Consider the following 17,687-nt stretch of genomic DNA (forward strand, 5'->3'; position numbering starts at 1 on the left):
GCCTCTTCCCTTTCCTCTTTGCAGTAAACTATACCCGGCCAGTGATTATCCTGGGTCCCATGAAGGATCGGATCAATGATGACTTGATATCTGAATTCCCTGATAAATTTGGCTCCTGTGTGCCTCGTAAGTATCATTTCTCATCTTGTTAGAAGAAAAGCTCGACTCCTTTTGAGACGATAAGGTATAATTCTGTTCCTCTGATGGTCTCTCCACTGATGCAATACTGTCAGTTACATATTATCTGAGCATCTTTTTTTAATCTGAGCACCTTACTTAATTTTCTCTGCTTAACACTTTTCATCAGTGCAGCCATATATTGTTCTCTATTTAGTGAGCATAATATGTTCTCCAAACTGACTGTGGTCCCCTAGGAGGCAAGATAAATACTTTCTTTATAATTCCCATAGCATTTAAAATAGCATAAGATTATTGATAGTCATCAGTATGTTCTTATAAATTGATTGAAATGCCATGGAAGCATCTTTTCCCATAGAATAAGAGAGATCAGAAACAAAGCCATATATTAAAATCATCTCAGGATGACTTAGGGCCATGTGTCAATCCCAAAACATGTGTGATAAGAGTCTAAGGTATTGAGAGGATGAAGACAAGAAGGTGTATAAAACCTTAATCTATGCTGCAGGCCATTGTGGACTTTAATCTGCTTTCTCGTCCTTATGGACAATCATCAGGTCTTCTGGTCCCTCTGTTTATAGCCCTCTAAGGATCCATCTGCTCTACCTCCTCCCATGCACCACACCTTCCCATTCACCCACTACTGCCACTGTGTCACATAGATATGTGTAGAGGCCTTCTGTGTGTGTGTGTGTGTGTGTGTGTGTAAACAGAACCTCCCCCCACCAGGTAATTTCAATTTATTAGATAATTGAGCTCTTAAATCTGATTCCAACAAATATTTTTTCTCATTCCACATTTTTAAGCTTTTTGTATGCTTTGAAGTGTCTCTAACACCTCAGCACTGCAGATGTCACCCAGAATACCTAACAATAGCAGGAGTTGCATGTGTGTGAGTTCACAGAGGGGAGCTAGGGTGATTGCTGTATATCATGAAACTATTCCAGCAAGGACTCTGGGAAAGGATCCTGCCACAGAGAATATCTTGAGAAGGTGTCCAGACATAAACGATCCAGACAAACCCTACTCCATTCATAGCGGCCTCCAGTGTGTTTCCCCACTTTGGAAAGAAAAAAACCCAGACGGTCCTTAAACACCATTCCTACTGTTCCCTTTACCTTGTGCTTTCTCTTGTTTTAATAGCACTATTTTACGATAACTAATGTGTGTTCATTGTACAAAACTTGGAAAATGCCAAAAAGAAAGTTAAACAAGAAAATAAAAAATATACAGAATTTCACATAGGATCCAGAGATAACATCATTGTTAATATTTTCATAGATTTTTACCTAGTCCTTCTTTCTATGCACACATTTTCTCCTCTGATTGGGTACATTTTGGATGTACACAATTTTTTTTGGCTTAAAAGTATTTTTAAAGTATTTGAAATTTCATATAAATATTCTAAATTATATCATAATTAATCATTCCTCATTTATGAGTATTTGGGGATATCTCTACTTTTCTCTAGTTGTAATTATGTTATAATTATTATTTGTAATTTATAAATTAATATAATGAATATCTATACTGATAAATTTATATCTGAATCTTTGATAATTTTTAAGATAGATTCCTAGGAAGAGAGTACCTGAATCAAAGATTGGAAATATTTTAACAACTTTTATTTATACTGATAAACTGTTTTCCCTTCTCTTCTTACCAAGAAGTTTAACCACCTCTAACCATGGTTAGAGTTGACTTTTAGTCTCACCTTAAGTGTGATGATCTCATTTTACATCTTTTTAAACCCCTAAATATGTTTTTACTGTATATCCATTTTTTTCTCCCTACTGGTTATATGACACACTTTCTTGTTTTTGTTGTTGTTGTTGTTGTTTTGCGTGTCCCGTAATCTTTAATTGTGTATTGGACATTGTGACACTACATTACTGACAGTCCAGATTTGGTTATCTTTCTTTATAGAATATTGTTTTTGTTCTGGCTGATAATAATTTACTGGCAAATCAGCTTCTTCAGTTATGACTTGGTTACACACTATGTGAAGGTAGGTTTAGAATAAATCTAGAGTCTCCTTCTAAATTTTGGCCTTTTCAGGTACTCAACCAAATGCCCAGTTCTGAGTGAACTCCGGTGTCTCCTAGCACTATATAAGCCCTAGACCTCCCTCTTGGAAACGGAGGTGGAATGAATATAGAGTTCCCCTCATGGGTTTCTCCTCTCTCAAGATCACAGCCTTGTGTTGCCTGTTGTCTGATGCCTGGCAATGGCTGTTCCATATACTTTGTCTAATTTTGTAGTTGCTTACGGTGAGAGGCTAACTGGTACCTGTTACTATGTCATATTACATATTTTTGTATATCTGTGTTGGGGGTATGGTAAAGAAAATAACTGTAAAGGACATTTATGAATATAAATTACCTTAATTTTATTACTTTTGTTTTATATAGATACTACGAGGCCAAAGCGGGACTATGAGGTGGATGGCAGAGACTATCACTTTGTCATTTCCAGAGAACAAATGGAGAAAGATATCCAAGAGCACAAGTTTATAGAAGCTGGCCAGTACAATGACAATTTATATGGAACTAGTGTGCAGTCTGTGAGATTTGTAGCAGAAAGGGTATGTTCACCAATCATCTTATACCTCCCCTAAAGAAGGTTCCCAGGTGGCAAACTGCATTGTTTGGTCATTACTCTTTCCTGATTGCAGGTGTAAATTTTGATTAAATATTCCTTTTAAGACCTCTAAGCAGAGAATCACTTTAGATCAAGGTCATTAATCTTTGTTCTAATCTCAGTAAAGTATGCTGACTGACTTGTGGGGAGGAAGGTGTTATAAACCTAAAGGCAATTAACAGCTTGAAGTTTATGGAAATTCACTTTGTCCTTGACTCACTCATCTTTGGCCCCAGTAAACAGCTTTGAATTTATTAAGGAAGCTTTGTTACTCTTGGTTGTTTAGATCAGGAACCTCAATTCTTTTTGTTAGCAGGAGTTACATTTTATCTCCCTGAAAACTTGACACTCTCTTGGTGGAGGAGTAGGTAGATGAAGAGGGCTAGGCAGAAATTTCAACTTAGTGGGGTTTGAATACTGCAATTCCCTTCTTGCTGGTAATATCGAAGGCTTAGAAAAGAAGAGAATGTTCAAGAGAAAACAGGATAGGAAGGCACTTGAATGTGGCTTTAAGATCTGCCTATAGATAGAGAGGGGTGTCTGGGTGGCTCAGTCAATTAAGCATCCAACTCAACTTCAGCTCAGGTCATTATCTCATGGTTCGTGAGTTTGCACCCCACTTTGGGTTCTGTGCTAAGTGTGGAGCCTGCTTAAGATTCTCTGCCCCTCTGCCCCTCCCCCATCTTTCCTCCTTCTCTCCTATTTTGCAAAAGCTCTCTTTCTCTATCAAAAAAAAAAAAAGATCTGCCTGTAGAGTGTTCCTAATCTGTCAACACAGAGGATTTATTTTATGAGAGAAAAGAAAAGAGTTAAGAACCAATACATTTGTTATACAATTCATACTTGTTGGGTTGATTTTATTTGATTTGACACAACTTTTTGATGTACTGATAAAAAATTAAAGAAGAAATTTTAATGTCTATCTGAGAATACAGGAAGAAAGCTGTGTCTCTTCCTCTCTCTCAAAAATTAGGTTCTATGAGCTTCATCATATTGTTTCTAACCATTTTCCTGATTATTACATCTGTTCTCCCCTTTGAAATGTAGATATAACCTTTGTTAACTTGAAAAGTTCTGGCCAGTGAATAATCAAACAGCATTTAGACATCTTGTATAGCTGCTGTCTTTCACAAATAGCAAACTTGCAATTACTTAAGTGATATAGGGTTGAACCATCTTGGTATGTTTCTCCTAGAAGAGCTCAGGTATTCATTGGGGTCTCTTTGTTTTCACGTGGGTAATACACGTGAAACTCTTATACAGTTTTTAATCCCCCGTTATTGATTTAGGACTGTTCCTATCTGCACAATATGTTTTTTCTCTTCTTTTGTAAAGTTCTTCTGGCCTCAGCGTAATGAGGCCATTTCTCCCCGGGAGTCAGAATATCATATTTGGCAAATGTATCTACTTTTCCAGAAATACTTTATAAAGCAAGCAACTCCTTGCTCTGAGAACTCATTGCAGTGGAAGCCAAGTTAAATGAGGTGTGCTATATGTAATAGGGTTTTCATTTAACAAACAAGAAATTTATATGCACAGTGCATACACTCTCTCTCAGCACTTAAGATAAAATAGTTAAGGTAACTCTTTAGGTGTCTGTCCTTGGCTATACTAGATTGAGCATATCCAGGGCAGGACACATAAAATCGCTCAACAAATGTTTACGGAATTGTTCCAAATTCACGTGATTACCATTCTTTTAGATTCAACATTGGTCAGGGTAAAGCAATGAGGTATCTATTGATTCCAACCAACAATTCTGTCAATGCTTCAAGACTTGGGTTTGATTTCTTCTAGCACTAAGATTTTGGCAAGTTACATATTATTTCTAAGCCTTAGTCTTATCTTCTGTAAAAATGTGGCTGATAATACCTATCTCATAGATTTGGGAATTTCTTGTTGATAGTTGTCTTCAGAGATGGATTATGACAGCTCCATGTGCGTGGACCCAGTCACATTACATAATGCCACATATCTTCTTTGTGTGAAACAACAGATATTTATTTCAGAAAATTAAGCTAACTGAGATAACACATGTAAAATCTCTATCCCAGTGGCAGGCGCTTAGTAAAGGAATCATAAATAGGAGTTATCAAAAGTATTCGATGATGACCCTGTATGTCAACTTTCATTTATGCTTTGCAATGATCTTTTTTCAACCTTTAGGAATTCAGTATCCCTTACCTTCCTCTAAGACACACTTACTTTTTTTGTTTGTTTGTTTGTTTGTTTGTTTGTTTTGGTTGGATTATGATCATTCTTTCTGGATTAACTCCATATTTTTCTTCTCTTTCTACCAGGGCAAACACTGTATACTTGATGTGTCAGGAAATGCTATCAAGCGGTTACAAGTTGCCCAGCTCTATCCCATTGCCATCTTCATTAAGCCCAAATCTCTGGAACCTCTCATGTAAGTGGAGTGCACAGGAGGCTGTCACCCAGCGGCCTGTTCCACGTAACACAGCAAATTGCTAACAGCTCTTTGTCACAAATGCTTATAAGTCAGAAGTTCCATTGTTGATTTTTTAAAGCATTTCCTTTTTAAAAAATACATTAAGATGTTTTTGGACCTCTAGAGACATAACGTCAGTAATTCCCTAACATGTCTTTCCTAATGCTTCTTGATTTTTATTTTCATTTCACAAGTTGTTTTGCGTGTGTGTGTGTGTGTGTGTGTGTGATTTTTTTTTTCTTTGGCTTGTTTTGTTTTGTTGTTTTAAAGGTATGTTGGTTTGGTTGGGTTTTCAAATGTGAGGAAGCAATCATCTTTGCTTGTCTCTTTCTTCTGAAAGCAGTTCCATTAGTAAATCTTTTTAAATGTGTGGGTTTTTCTAGAGGGAACAGACAGTATTTTAGACTCTTTCTATTGACATTTCATTTTTTTCTAGCAGATAATTCTTTTATTTCTTAATTAAAACCTCATGTCTGTAAACCACTGTCCTTAAAAGGGAGTTTTTTAGCAACATGGCAGTAACACTTCTGTAACTCACACCAATAGCTCCATACCAGTGCATGTTTATGAATCAGGCAAATGTGTATGACTCAGATTTTTTTGTTGTTCTTTTTATTGTTCAGAGGACTGACAAAATATCTTCCTTCAAAAAATCAGTAAACAAATTGGGCAAATACTCACAACCTTACTATAAAGTAACATATTTTCAGTGGCAATTTGGTACAAATTGTTGGCTTTGCTTTCTAGACAACTCTCAAACAAATGCGAGGCTGTGGCAGCCAAAAAAAGTAGCAGAGCAAAGAGGCTATGAGCAGGGACTTGAAAATGGGTCAGGCTAGGTGTGGTTTTTTTTCCCTTGGCCTCTGATCAGTTATGTGACCTCAGCAAGCTGCTTGACCTCTGTCAGATTTAGTTCCTCTCCTCTAAACTAGGCATAATATGTACCTATTACCTAAACTAGGTAATAATGTGTACCTCACAGCTACTACAAAGGTTAAACATGATTATGACTGCAAAGTTCTCCATTTGGTCTTTAGCATATGGTAAGCATTCAATAAACAGTAGCTATTATAACTGTTAAAAATTTTAAGTTATTTTATTGTAAAAGGAATAAAACCATTTTATCATTACAAAACTTATAAACTACCTTTTCCAAGAGGCCAAAAGAGATAATGCCAGTGTGTCTGTTGCAACAATTTTGCTCAAATGTGCCTCCAGTTGGGCCTCAAGATCTTAGAGCATTTGACCGGGTCCAGAAGTGAACCAGAGACTGGAAAACAGGGTGCATGGAAAGAAGAAAAGGAAATTACATAATCCCAGAGGTGAAACAATTACTTGCAAAAGGTATCAGCCAGCTGTTCCATGTCTTCTCGAAGAGTGAAGAAGCAAAGCAAGCTTCAGTAGCTAGAATTGCAACCTAAGAGAATTAAGTTAAATACACAGTCAGCCTCTGGGGAAATCGCCAGAAACGTACTTATTCCCATAAATAAAAGATGGACAAAAGTTCTTCCCAGGATGAAGAAATAAAATCAAGAGGTCATTGAAGTGCCTTCTGCCCCAAGAATTTAAGTGTTAAATTATAACATAAAGAGCTTTGCCCATAGCTGGTACATGGAAAAACATGTGTTGATGATAAGATACTAGTTCTTGATAGTATTATCCTTGATAACCTGCATCACATTTCTCTTCATATGGGATACTGGGTTGGGTAGTGAACAAAGTAAATTAAGCAACCATAAATTTCATGATGTAAAAATGATTTATAATCTGCAAAGAGCTTTATAAATAGTATTAGCAATGCCAACATTATGAAGAATAGAAAAATGGCCCTCACCTTTGGGGAATAACATCTTAAAGTCCTGTTTCAGAAATAGAAAAATAGTTTTTCACATCATAAATACACAGTGAGATAAATGGCTTCCCAGGGAAGTGAAGCCTGAGGGAGAAACAACCTTGGCACATTTGCTTTAGTGTGATATTGGGAGACATTCCCATCTGGTGCTCGGTGGGAGAAGGTCTACTTCCTTCCATAACTATGAGATGACTTATTTAGTTTTGCCTGGGGCACTGTCACAGACACTTATCACCAAGGAAAATTAAACATACTGAAGGCTGGCTTCCACAATGAGATCATGAATCCGACATAATTTGCTGCAGCCATATTCGTGAATCTCGAGTGCAGTAATGGTGACATTCAAACCAATGTGATCTTATTATTAAAGGCTGGATGTTTACTTTCCAGTTCACTCTTTTCCACGGGTTTTACTTTAGGAGCAAAGCTAGCATGAATTGCCCATTCCCCGGGGAGGAGTGAATGCTAGGTCAACTGGAACAAAAGCATGGCGGCTGTCACATTTAGGCATTGACACATCATCACACACATTATTTCTCAAGTACATTATCCACATCAAACCACAAAGCTTATTAGTACATACATAGCTGATTCTTCAGAGGAGCATAAAATCAAGGGCGTGTATAAAAGAGATGTTCTTTTTATAGCGTGCCGCTGTGCCACTTCCGTTCCTCACCCCCATGCCATGGTAGTGTGAAGCTTCCTGTGTCTCTTTACCTTGCCACCCCCAATCTGTTTTTGCCTTCTTGCTCCCACAGTGACCCATGTTTACTGCTGTCTTCAACTGTATCATAATTATGTTTATTTGTCCAGTTCTCCATTCATCCATTCACTTACTCATTCAACAAATAAGTCTTGAGCCAGACCCCATGACACATGCTAATGAACAAGCCCTGGTCTCTGCCCTCAAAGAACTCGCAAATTAGGCAAGGAGACAAAGTATATAATAGATGATATATTAGAGGATAAAAATCTAAATTCAGTCATGGCTACAGTGAGTGCAAAGGGAATTTTAAGAACACAGGCTAGCATGAGGCAGGCAAGTCAAAAGAGGTCCAGAACCACATGACTTCTTGACATCTGGAACAAAACCCTATACTTCTATGAAAAGTATCCCTGGGTTTAGCCCAGCATCTTCTGTACCCAAAGGTGACATGCACTCTCAGCTTCTGGGGCTGGTGCTGTTTGGGAGAAGAATTGTAGATACCATCCCTCGGGACGAGATGACTTTATTTCAACATCAAGAGTTCAGGAAATTGCTACTTTTTTATACTGCAGCCATCAGATCATGTCTAAAATCATGTTAATGTCTGACTTTAGTTCTTTAATTTTTTTTCTAAATAACCCTCTTAGGAAAGTCTTGGTATAATGGTAAGTCTATTTGACTAAAATTGTTTTAAAAGAACTCCAAAACTTTGAGTTCAGACAGCAGATCTCCTCTTTTACCTTCACAAGTCTCTTTATTACTTCAGGCCACAGCTACTTGCTCTAAATCCACCTGTCCCATACCCTAATCTCTGGCTTCTTCAGTGGCATGCAAAGGCAGCAATGCTTTCGATATTCTCTGTGCCCCTGTGATGCATCCCAGTGGGCCAACCAAGTTATCTTCACTCTTGGCTAGACTTTTATCAGCCCATCACAGCCACACTGGTATTCATATGATGATCAGAGGAAAGAATTGTCAGTCTTTGGTTAATAAAATGTCTTTGATTAAGAAAAAATGGGAAGGCAATATCATTTTTATTTAGTGAAGTACAGCTTGTTGGGTAGGCAAAGAATTTTAACACCTAGAGGACATGGAAAGATAAAGCTGCTGCTAAGTAGGAATCAGGAGATTGGATTATTTTTCCATTTCCTTCCCACTCAATTTATCCTTGAGCCTAGGTTGGACTTAAATAATCTCACAATGATTAAGGATCACTTATATACACCATCGTTGAGAGACTGACAGAAAAAAAGGGACACAGAGAGAATCCCAGGGATAATGCCTTTATAGCCCATTCTCCTATCAGAAGAGCAACAAGACAAAGTCAACGCTGGAGATTCTTACCAAGATCCTCTACCCTGGCTCCCTATGTAGGTTGCTTGATTATAATCTATTTGAAAATATTTTCTCCCAGCACATTTGATTGTTACATTCTCTCTCTCTGTCCATTTATTCACACCTCCTTCAGCAGATCCTTGTAAAGCCAACTGATTACAAAAACAGAGAAGTTCAGGGCTCTTGTTTCTATAGAGGGGACTCACCCTTTGCAGAAATTGAGCAGGGAGAGTGGCAGAATGCTTCTTTGGCCTGAAAGTACACATGCCTAAGGGGCCTGTAATATTTTCTCAGGAAGCACTTGTTTCTCCACTCCACGCATTTCCTGTTACACACTGATGATGAGCCACAGCCCTTGGGGAGGACAGAGAGTGGAGAAATCAAAGGTTTCTGTGAAAGCAGGACCTGCCAACAGTCAAGTCTAGTTCTCTCAGATGTGATGAGGTACAAAATGCTGTGATGTCCCTTCCCTTCTCTCCATCTCTTCTCCCACTTCTGACCACCCCTGGAAGATTTCATTCAAATCTATGTCCCATATTTAAGACAGATCAAGGCAGCCAAAAAGTCCAAAGAGTAACCAGGAAGGTTAGGATTTGGAAATCACATCCAATGAGAGTACAGATGAATGAAGTAGGACAGTTTATTCTGAAGGAGTGGTAGCCTCAAAGGACACGTGAGCACTTGATTTTAAGACCCGGTGGCTGTCATGGAGGGAAGAGGTTTCATCCCACTCTGTGTGACTGCAGAGGACAGAACAGGAACAGGAACAGAACAGGAACCAGTGACAGAAAATCATAAACAGATAGATTCTGCATCAATCTCAGTTCCAGGATGGAACCAAGAGAGTGAGCTCTCTGGGAGGGGGTCCTCATTGCTGAAATTATTTCCGCAAAGAAGAATCCCAAATGAGGACTAGGAAGCTGCTAAGATTACTGTGCCTCCTGCAGGATTCATTTTTGCCACATATTTTAATTTGTCAGGATTTGTCAGGTACTTCCCCGTATGTTCTAATACCAAAACCTCATTTTCCCAGGGAGATGAATAAACGTCTAACAGAGGAACAAGCAAAGAAAACCTATGATCGTGCAATTAAGCTAGAACAGGAATTTGGAGAATATTTTACAGGTAAGTTCATTTACCCTTGTACTCTGAGAGAAACAATCAACTGTCTGACATTTGGCATTTAGAGAGGAGTCCAGGCTTGGTATACCTGGCCCTAAAACCTTCCCACAGAGAAGCCCTAATTTCCCTCTGCTTTACCTATCTGATCCAGAACTTTGGGTTCTCTCTTCTTTGGATTCAACTGCAGCCAGTTTCCAGGTTCCCACTGGCCCTACCCAAAACCATGAGTCACATATGGCACTGAGCTATCTCCTGCTATTAAGAAGATTTTAGGGATTTGGTACCTCATTAGACTATCTCCCTGATATCAACAGAAAACTTTAAAAAAAAGAAACTTTTAGGGCTCAAATAGGCAGCATCCAAAGTGGTGACTCATGAGAAGCAGTCTCAGGGCTCCATTCTCTGCTTCAGTGACCTGCAGGTCTGTGTTCCCCTTAGCAGCACTTGAACATGATCATGAAACACTTCCCAGTGTTTCCATTAATTCTACGTCAAGTCCCAATGCCAGACTTTTTTCCTTTACTTTTTTATTAAATGTTTATTTACTTTGAGAGAGAGACGTGTACACGAGCAGGGGAGGGGCAGAGAGAGAGGGAGAGAGGGACAATCCCAAGCAGGCTCCCTGCTCAGTGCAGATCCAGACCCAGGGCTCATTCCCACAACCATTAAGATCATGACCTGAGCTGAAATTAAGAATTGGATGTTTAAGTGACTTAGCCACCCACATGCCCCCTTTTTCCTTTTTCTTTTTAAACATGTCCTTAGAAACATTAAGTTTGGGGAATAGAGAAGATTTTCTTGCCCCAGGTATCCTGGGTTCTCTATCCTTACTTTCATGAAACACTGACCGAATCCAAAGAGTAATCAAACTGTGTGGAGTTTGCCTTACAACAACAAATGGCTTAGAAACAAGAAATTCCTTGGGTGGTTCACCATCTCACCATCTGGAGATTGAACTCTGAGTTGGGCTCTACCCTGAGCGTGGAGCCTGCTTAAGATTCTCTCTCCCTTTCTCCCTCCCTCACTCTTTCTCCCTCCCTCTCTCTCTCACAAAAAAAAAAAAAAAAAAAAAAAAATTAAAGCAGGAAATTTCCTCCTGAATTTCCTTGTGAGAAGTTACATGATTTATTTTTCATCTTAATCGGAATATGACAATGCCAGTGGCTTAGCAGTTTGCAAATATGTTGAATCAGGTAATCTTAAGTAAAATTTCTATCAGTAACAAAAGTATTAATTATGTGTCACCCTAAAAGAACATCTAGGTATAAATATCAGATCAAAATTATTCACATTTTGAGCAGTGGTTCATATCAGAAATAAAATATAATAAAATTATGGAAAGAGCCTAAATGTCCATCAACTGATGAATGGATGAAGAAACTGTGGTTTATATACACAATGGAGTACTACGTGGCAATGAGAAAGAATGAAATATGGCCCTTTGTAGCAACGTGGATGGAACCGGAGAGTGTGATGCTAAGTGAAATAAGCCATACAGAGAAAGACAGATACCATATGTTTTCACTCTTATGTGGATTCTGAGAAACTTAACAGAAACCCATGGGGGAGGGGAAGGAAAAAAAAAAAAAGAGGTTAGAGTGGGAGAGAGCCAAAGCATAAGAGACTCTTAAAAACTGAGAACAAACTGAGGGTTGATGGGGGGTGGGAGGGAGGGGAGTGTGGGTGATGGGTATTGAGGAGGGGACCTTTTGGGATGAGCACTGGGTGTTGTATGGAAGCCAATTTGACAATAAATTTCATATATTGAAAAAAAATTCAAAAAAAAAAAGATTAACCAAGAAAAAAATAAAATAGAATAAAAATAAAGTATTAAAAAAAAAGAAAATACAATAGTCAATATATTCTCAGGGTTGTTTTTGAAGATCTAAACTATTTTTCAGTATCAATTAATTTTTAATCCCTAATGTCCTATAGATAGTGCTGACACGTTTTGGAGATCTATCTGTAAGACAACTTTAGTTCAAAGGAGATTATGAAAGGTACTTCAATCTACTGTCGGGTGACTTGGTGTTTTAGGTAATATGCAGGTTATCAGGGTGTTTATATTTCCTTATTTATGTTTCTTATAAGTAGTTGTCATAAGGCATTCTCAATACGAGCAGCCCTGTGATGGTGAAATATCAGTTTACCGGATTACTTGGAGAATGAATGGGGGTTCCTATTAAAGGGTTTGGGGTTCAAGGGTTTAACTAAAGTTGCCTCCAAACCTTATTATTTCCTCTGTGTCTAAAATGTCTAAATTTCTGCACTTGCCAGAGTAATTACAGCATACAGAACATGAGACCAACTTTCTTTGATGAGCAGGGAGATATCAGTCTGAAAATTGATCAATGCCTAGCGCAGTGTAGGCGCCCATAAAATTTAAATATATAAATGATTCATTTTCCAGAATTACAGACAGACACGTAGAAAAGTAGAAAGACTGTGGTACACTTGTTACCTGATCTAAGACACGCAATGAAAGCATTTTCTTTTCTTTTAATCACTGATGTGATCTTGCTTAAGTAAATTTTCCATTTTTTTCTTACTAAGGAAAGGTAATATGAAGCTTCCAGATGCGTTTGTCTGTCACTGGTTCGAGCTTCTGCAGTGTGATTGATGGCTGTTCTTCACCAACCGGGGAATGATTCCTGACTCTGCTGTGTTTGCTTTTGTTCTAGCTATTGTCCAAGGAGACACCTTAGAAGATATATATAATCAATGCAAGCTTGTTATTGAAGAGCAATCTGGGCCTTTCATCTGGATTCCCTCAAAGGAGAAGTTATAAATTAGCTACTGCACCTCCAACAATGACAGAAGAGCATTTAGAAGAACAAAATATATATAATATACTACTTGGAGGCTTTTATGTTTTTGTTGCATTTATGTTTTTGCAGTCAATGTGAATTCTTATGAATGTACAACACAAACTGTGTGAAGCCATGAAGGAAACGGAGGGCCCAAAGGGTGGGACAGAAAAGACACTGCAGTATGCAGGAAGGCTTTGGTTTGCTCAAAGTGCCAGGTGTAGGGATGAACCTCTGACGGGCTTTCTGGCCAAGAGATGGGCAGCCTCCTCACCCCGGCAGATGTCCAGAGCTGATTTAGCTGCTGAGCTCTCTGTGTTTTTTGCTTTAAAGAAAAGTTGCCAGCACTTGAACTTCACCAACCTTCCCATTACCCACATCTGTAATTGGTACACTTCGAATTTTATAACTATGCACACCCTTTGATTTCTTAACAAGCGAAAGAAAGAAAGAAGGAAAAAGGAAAGGAGTCCCTTTGGAGACGGCATAATATCAGGGAAGGATAAGTGTGTAGTTTCTCTGACTGGCATCTACAAAGACGAGCATTTCATAAAATTCACAAGTATATGGAGGACTGACCTCACTGAGAGGAGGGGATTCCACCTGAGGTTAGCTTTATGATTGTTTATTGTCTATTTTGCCATTTATAAGCTGAAAGAAGGCACTAAAGATGAGAATAATTTATACAATAAAAATATATCAAATGTATAGAAACAAATTTCTATAGGTTAAAAAAAGTTTTGTGAAATATTTTGTAAAGACTAATTGAAAGACTAAATGTATGCACTATCAGCAGATGATCAAATTCAAGAATTGAAAGTTGCACTCTCCCTTTTGTTGCCAATGATCCATTAAGAGCATCTGAGTTCCTTCCAAAGTCTGAGAAAGACTTCTCCCTCACTTACCTCCCATGATCTCCCTTCCATATTAGTGACACACTCTCATGGAGCACATCCCTTAATGAGTTGCGCTCGTGGGTATTTTTGGAAGACATTTGATTAGTGTATTCTTAAGCTGATGGCTTTCAGACACAAACTCATGCAAATGATCTAAAGGGAAGTTTTTGCTTTCATCTTGTTAAACAACCTGGGCCTGCCATGCAAATAGATAGCTGAATAACTTGGTTCCTAGTTACTTACATGCAATTCTTAAAGGATCATTTAGTATTTTAGCCAACCATGAGTAATTAGGACTTTTCTTTTTGTCTGTTTCACAAGTAACTGAGGGTTTTGTACTATCCAGAGATGGTATAGAGCCATGGAGAGATCTGTCCCAAGAAGCACTATTTCTTTGAGGAAGAGGGAAGTATCTGGTTGGGGGTGAGGGGTGCAGACTTTTGTTTCTGTGTACGGGGCAAAGAGATAGAACACAAGGAAAGACAACTAACAACTTTGAGCTCAACCAGTTGAACTGCCTTTCTTGGGGTCTGCACCTGGACCAAGTTTATTTTTTAGCAATTATAATAATGATGACTTAAAAAAAACTCCCGAAGCCTATATCCCACTTTAGAGCTGATGATGACATCAGCATTGCTTGTGCCCAAGGTGTTTAGAGAGAGACTTTTCAGTGATCTCAATAACCACTCAACTCTGGGTTCTTTGCATGCCCAGACTAAGCCCCATCGCCTTATTTCTGGGGTACATCCAGACCTGGCAGGGATTCTGCCACACTGTGCAGCAAACCAGCATGCAGGCTGGGATAGGAGAGCAAGAGATAGAGCCATCAGCAGTGATGGGGCTTCTTCACAGTAAGAACATCAGAGTTCAGGATGAGGGTCTCTTTCCAAAAACCAGTGTTGTTCATCTTACACTAACTATCACTGTCTGCCTCCCTGCAGTCACCAAACCAAACACAAAAATGCAAAATTATGCATCTACCTATAGTCTCGAGGCTGCCTTTGCCAATGGAAGGGCTAGCAATGCATTTTCCCTATGATGAAAGTTAAATTTTTGGAGACTTCCTTAGAGCATTCAAAATGTTTAAGATATGTCCGTGGCTGTGATCCGCCAGTTTCAGGTCAAGGCCTACTTTCATCAATATTGCTGCCAGAAGTTTTCTGCCACCAGAATGCCATTCCTGATCCCAGCTCTATTTTTAGGCCACCATAATAACTTCTTTGGTTTCTCAACTGAGCATGCAACCATTTATTTAAAGGACTGTCCTTAATGAGTAGATGTTTCCGCGGGTCGTGTGATGTGCTTTCCATTTAATATTAAGTATTGCTGTGGCTGAGTACAATCAAATTGATCCACCAACCCTTGGTTTTGTAGTAATATAATTATTTATTTTCCTAGTGTAGATGCTTCCAGATTAGAATTGGCATTTGCACTGATTTTTTTATGTAGATTTATATAAATATATATATACATATATATTTGCTTGAAGAATCACCAAGCAAATTGGTGAGAGGGTCTTTTCCTATAGAATTTACACCTCCATTTGTTTTGTTGTCTTGCGCTTCCCAATGTTGAGGTCTCTATGGCTCCAACGACTGGTGTATTTTGCAACAAATCTGATGACTTGTATGGACACGGCAGGAAAGTTACCCAGATTACATCTGGTGCAAATGCACTTGGAGCCTGGGGCCAGACTGGTGCTAACACTGCAAACTTTGTCCGGAGCTCTCTCCAATCTGAAGGCTTGCTGGGGGCGCAATGTCACCTTCACATGCTGGGCCCTTTCAGAAAAGTGCCAGATCGTGTCACTGGTGCTATTTTTCATGCTCTGGTACAATGTGTAGCACCACGGGGGTCTCAGCTTTACCAAAATCAAAATCGCATTTGTCAGCTAATTGCAGGGGCGTTTGTTTTTTGCTCTCCTCCCACAGGATCTGTTGGCCATTTCTTTGCCGGCCTTCCTCCCACCTCCCCACCCCCAGCCCGAGTTCTCGGTGTGGCTCCTTCTGCCCAGTGAGCCCATCTTTTTGAAGCCGCACTCAGGTGCCTGTGAGCTGTCTGAGATCCTACTGCCAGCCCTTCAGGACCCTGAGCCAGGGAAAATCTCTCCGCTCCTCTGGCTCTCGCCTCTGGTTTTTCCTCATTCTTCTCCTCTGCCCACCCTCTTCCATGCGTGTCTCATTCCACCTCTTCTTGTGTACACCTCTCCCTTTCTCCTACTGGCCTGTCTTCCCTGAGTATTGCCTTTCTTCTGCGTTCTCTCGTTTACTCCCTCCGTTCACTCCCCTATCTCTCCGTCTCCTTCAGTCTCTCCCCTTCCCCTTCCCATTCCCCTTTCCCTTCCTGTCCTTTCTCCTCTCCTCACACCTCTGATCATCTCTCCCACACCTCACTCCGTAATATTTCTGTCCTATAAGGGCTCATGGCTGATTCGGACAGCAAGTCCATACACTGGACTGATGACACAATTCCTTTGGGTCACCATTTCACCCGCGCAGCCCAGAAAGCAAAGCTGAGCGTGAGGTCCCAGACTGGAGCCAGCTCCAGCACGCCTCACTGAGCCAGCCTGCACCGCTGCCCTGGCAGCGACGATGCATGAGCTCTGGGCCCTGCCGGCACCTGGGTGCCTCTCTGCCTGAAGGCTGGTCCAAAGTGAGCCCACTCCCAGCATCATCCCGTGGCTCTGAGGACACTTCCTCTCTACAAAGGCAGACTTTGGCCCCAAAATCATTCTGACAGCAAACCTCTTTCTTCTCATTGAAGCCATGCCATCACCTTGGTTTGGAGAGAGACATTTTTTTCCCCACTCATAAGCTTTTTTCCCCCCCATTTTCATGTGAAGCCCCCTCTGCTTTTCAGCTGGTGATTGCTCTGGTGAGATTGAATGCACTTGCTGGTGAACTAACATCTCTTTTTTTCCTGTCTTGATCCTGCCTAAATTCCTACAAAAGTATTTAAGTCAAGGACTCAGGCTAGCTCCTAAGTTTATCATACATAGTAATTTGTCACTCCTAGGGGGCAAAGGGGACATTTCTCTTAAAGCATGTGGAGTGACATGCTGACAACCGATTTGCCAGAGATCTCCCTCCAGATTTCTGTGGATATGCATTTTACTTATGTGTATGTATGGTCTATGTGGTATGTACATCATTTACACACATACCACATTGGGTATGAATGAATGTGGATGGAAACCCACACACACACTCCAGTCTGTAAATATCCTTCCTCACTGAAAACTGTGCTTTGGAAATCATTTCTTGTACAGCTGTGCAGTTTCTTGTAGCAGCTGAGGACGAGCTGAGACAGGTGGATGATTTAGACAAAGATCACCTAGGAGACAGAACACAGAATCTCCCTAGCAACTCATGAGGACAGACAACCAAATGGCAAAGTTGACTCCCAATGGGATGGCAAACTTTTCTTCTCTCCTTTTTGAATTTGTGTTTCCTAAGTGTGTCTTAACTTCTGAGTGCACCAGGATATACCCGTTAGATCCTTTCAAAATGACAGTTTTGTGCTTCTCTCTGACAGGATGTTTCTCCATCGAGCTGTAGTGCAGGATGGGAGGGAGGGGGGAAATACTCCTTGCCTGAGCTGGAGTTTACAGAGACACTGCACAGCTTACACTCCTGTTAAGTGTAAATATTCGACACTTCCATTCCATTTGTGTAAAAAATAAAGCACACACAATTATAAAATCGAGATGTATATTTCATACTCAGTGTGTCTGTGCATA

General features: G+C 39.8%; 1 protein-coding gene across 2 annotated transcripts in view; it reads left to right on the top strand.

Annotated features, from left to right (window-relative positions):
* Positions 1 to 13,258, top strand: part of LOC102972156 (disks large homolog 2) — a 768,935-nt gene extending 755,677 nt beyond the window's left edge. For both annotated transcript variants that reach the window (XM_007078972.3, XM_042959513.1), the window contains 5 exons: positions 25 to 126; positions 2,550 to 2,722; positions 5,079 to 5,188; positions 10,157 to 10,248; positions 12,927 to 13,258. In XM_007078972.3, coding sequence (XP_007079034.1) covers positions 25 to 126; positions 2,550 to 2,722; positions 5,079 to 5,188; positions 10,157 to 10,248; positions 12,927 to 13,033 — 584 coding nt within the window. In that variant the 3' untranslated portion in view covers positions 13,034 to 13,258. The remainder of the gene's footprint in view (positions 1 to 24; positions 127 to 2,549; positions 2,723 to 5,078; positions 5,189 to 10,156; positions 10,249 to 12,926) is intronic.
* Positions 13,259 to 17,687: the final 4,429 nt, after the last annotated feature.

Source organism: Panthera tigris, chromosome D1, assembly GCF_018350195.1.
Source record: "Panthera tigris isolate Pti1 chromosome D1, P.tigris_Pti1_mat1.1, whole genome shotgun sequence".
Classification (NCBI taxonomy): Eukaryota; Metazoa; Chordata; class Mammalia; order Carnivora; family Felidae; genus Panthera; species Panthera tigris.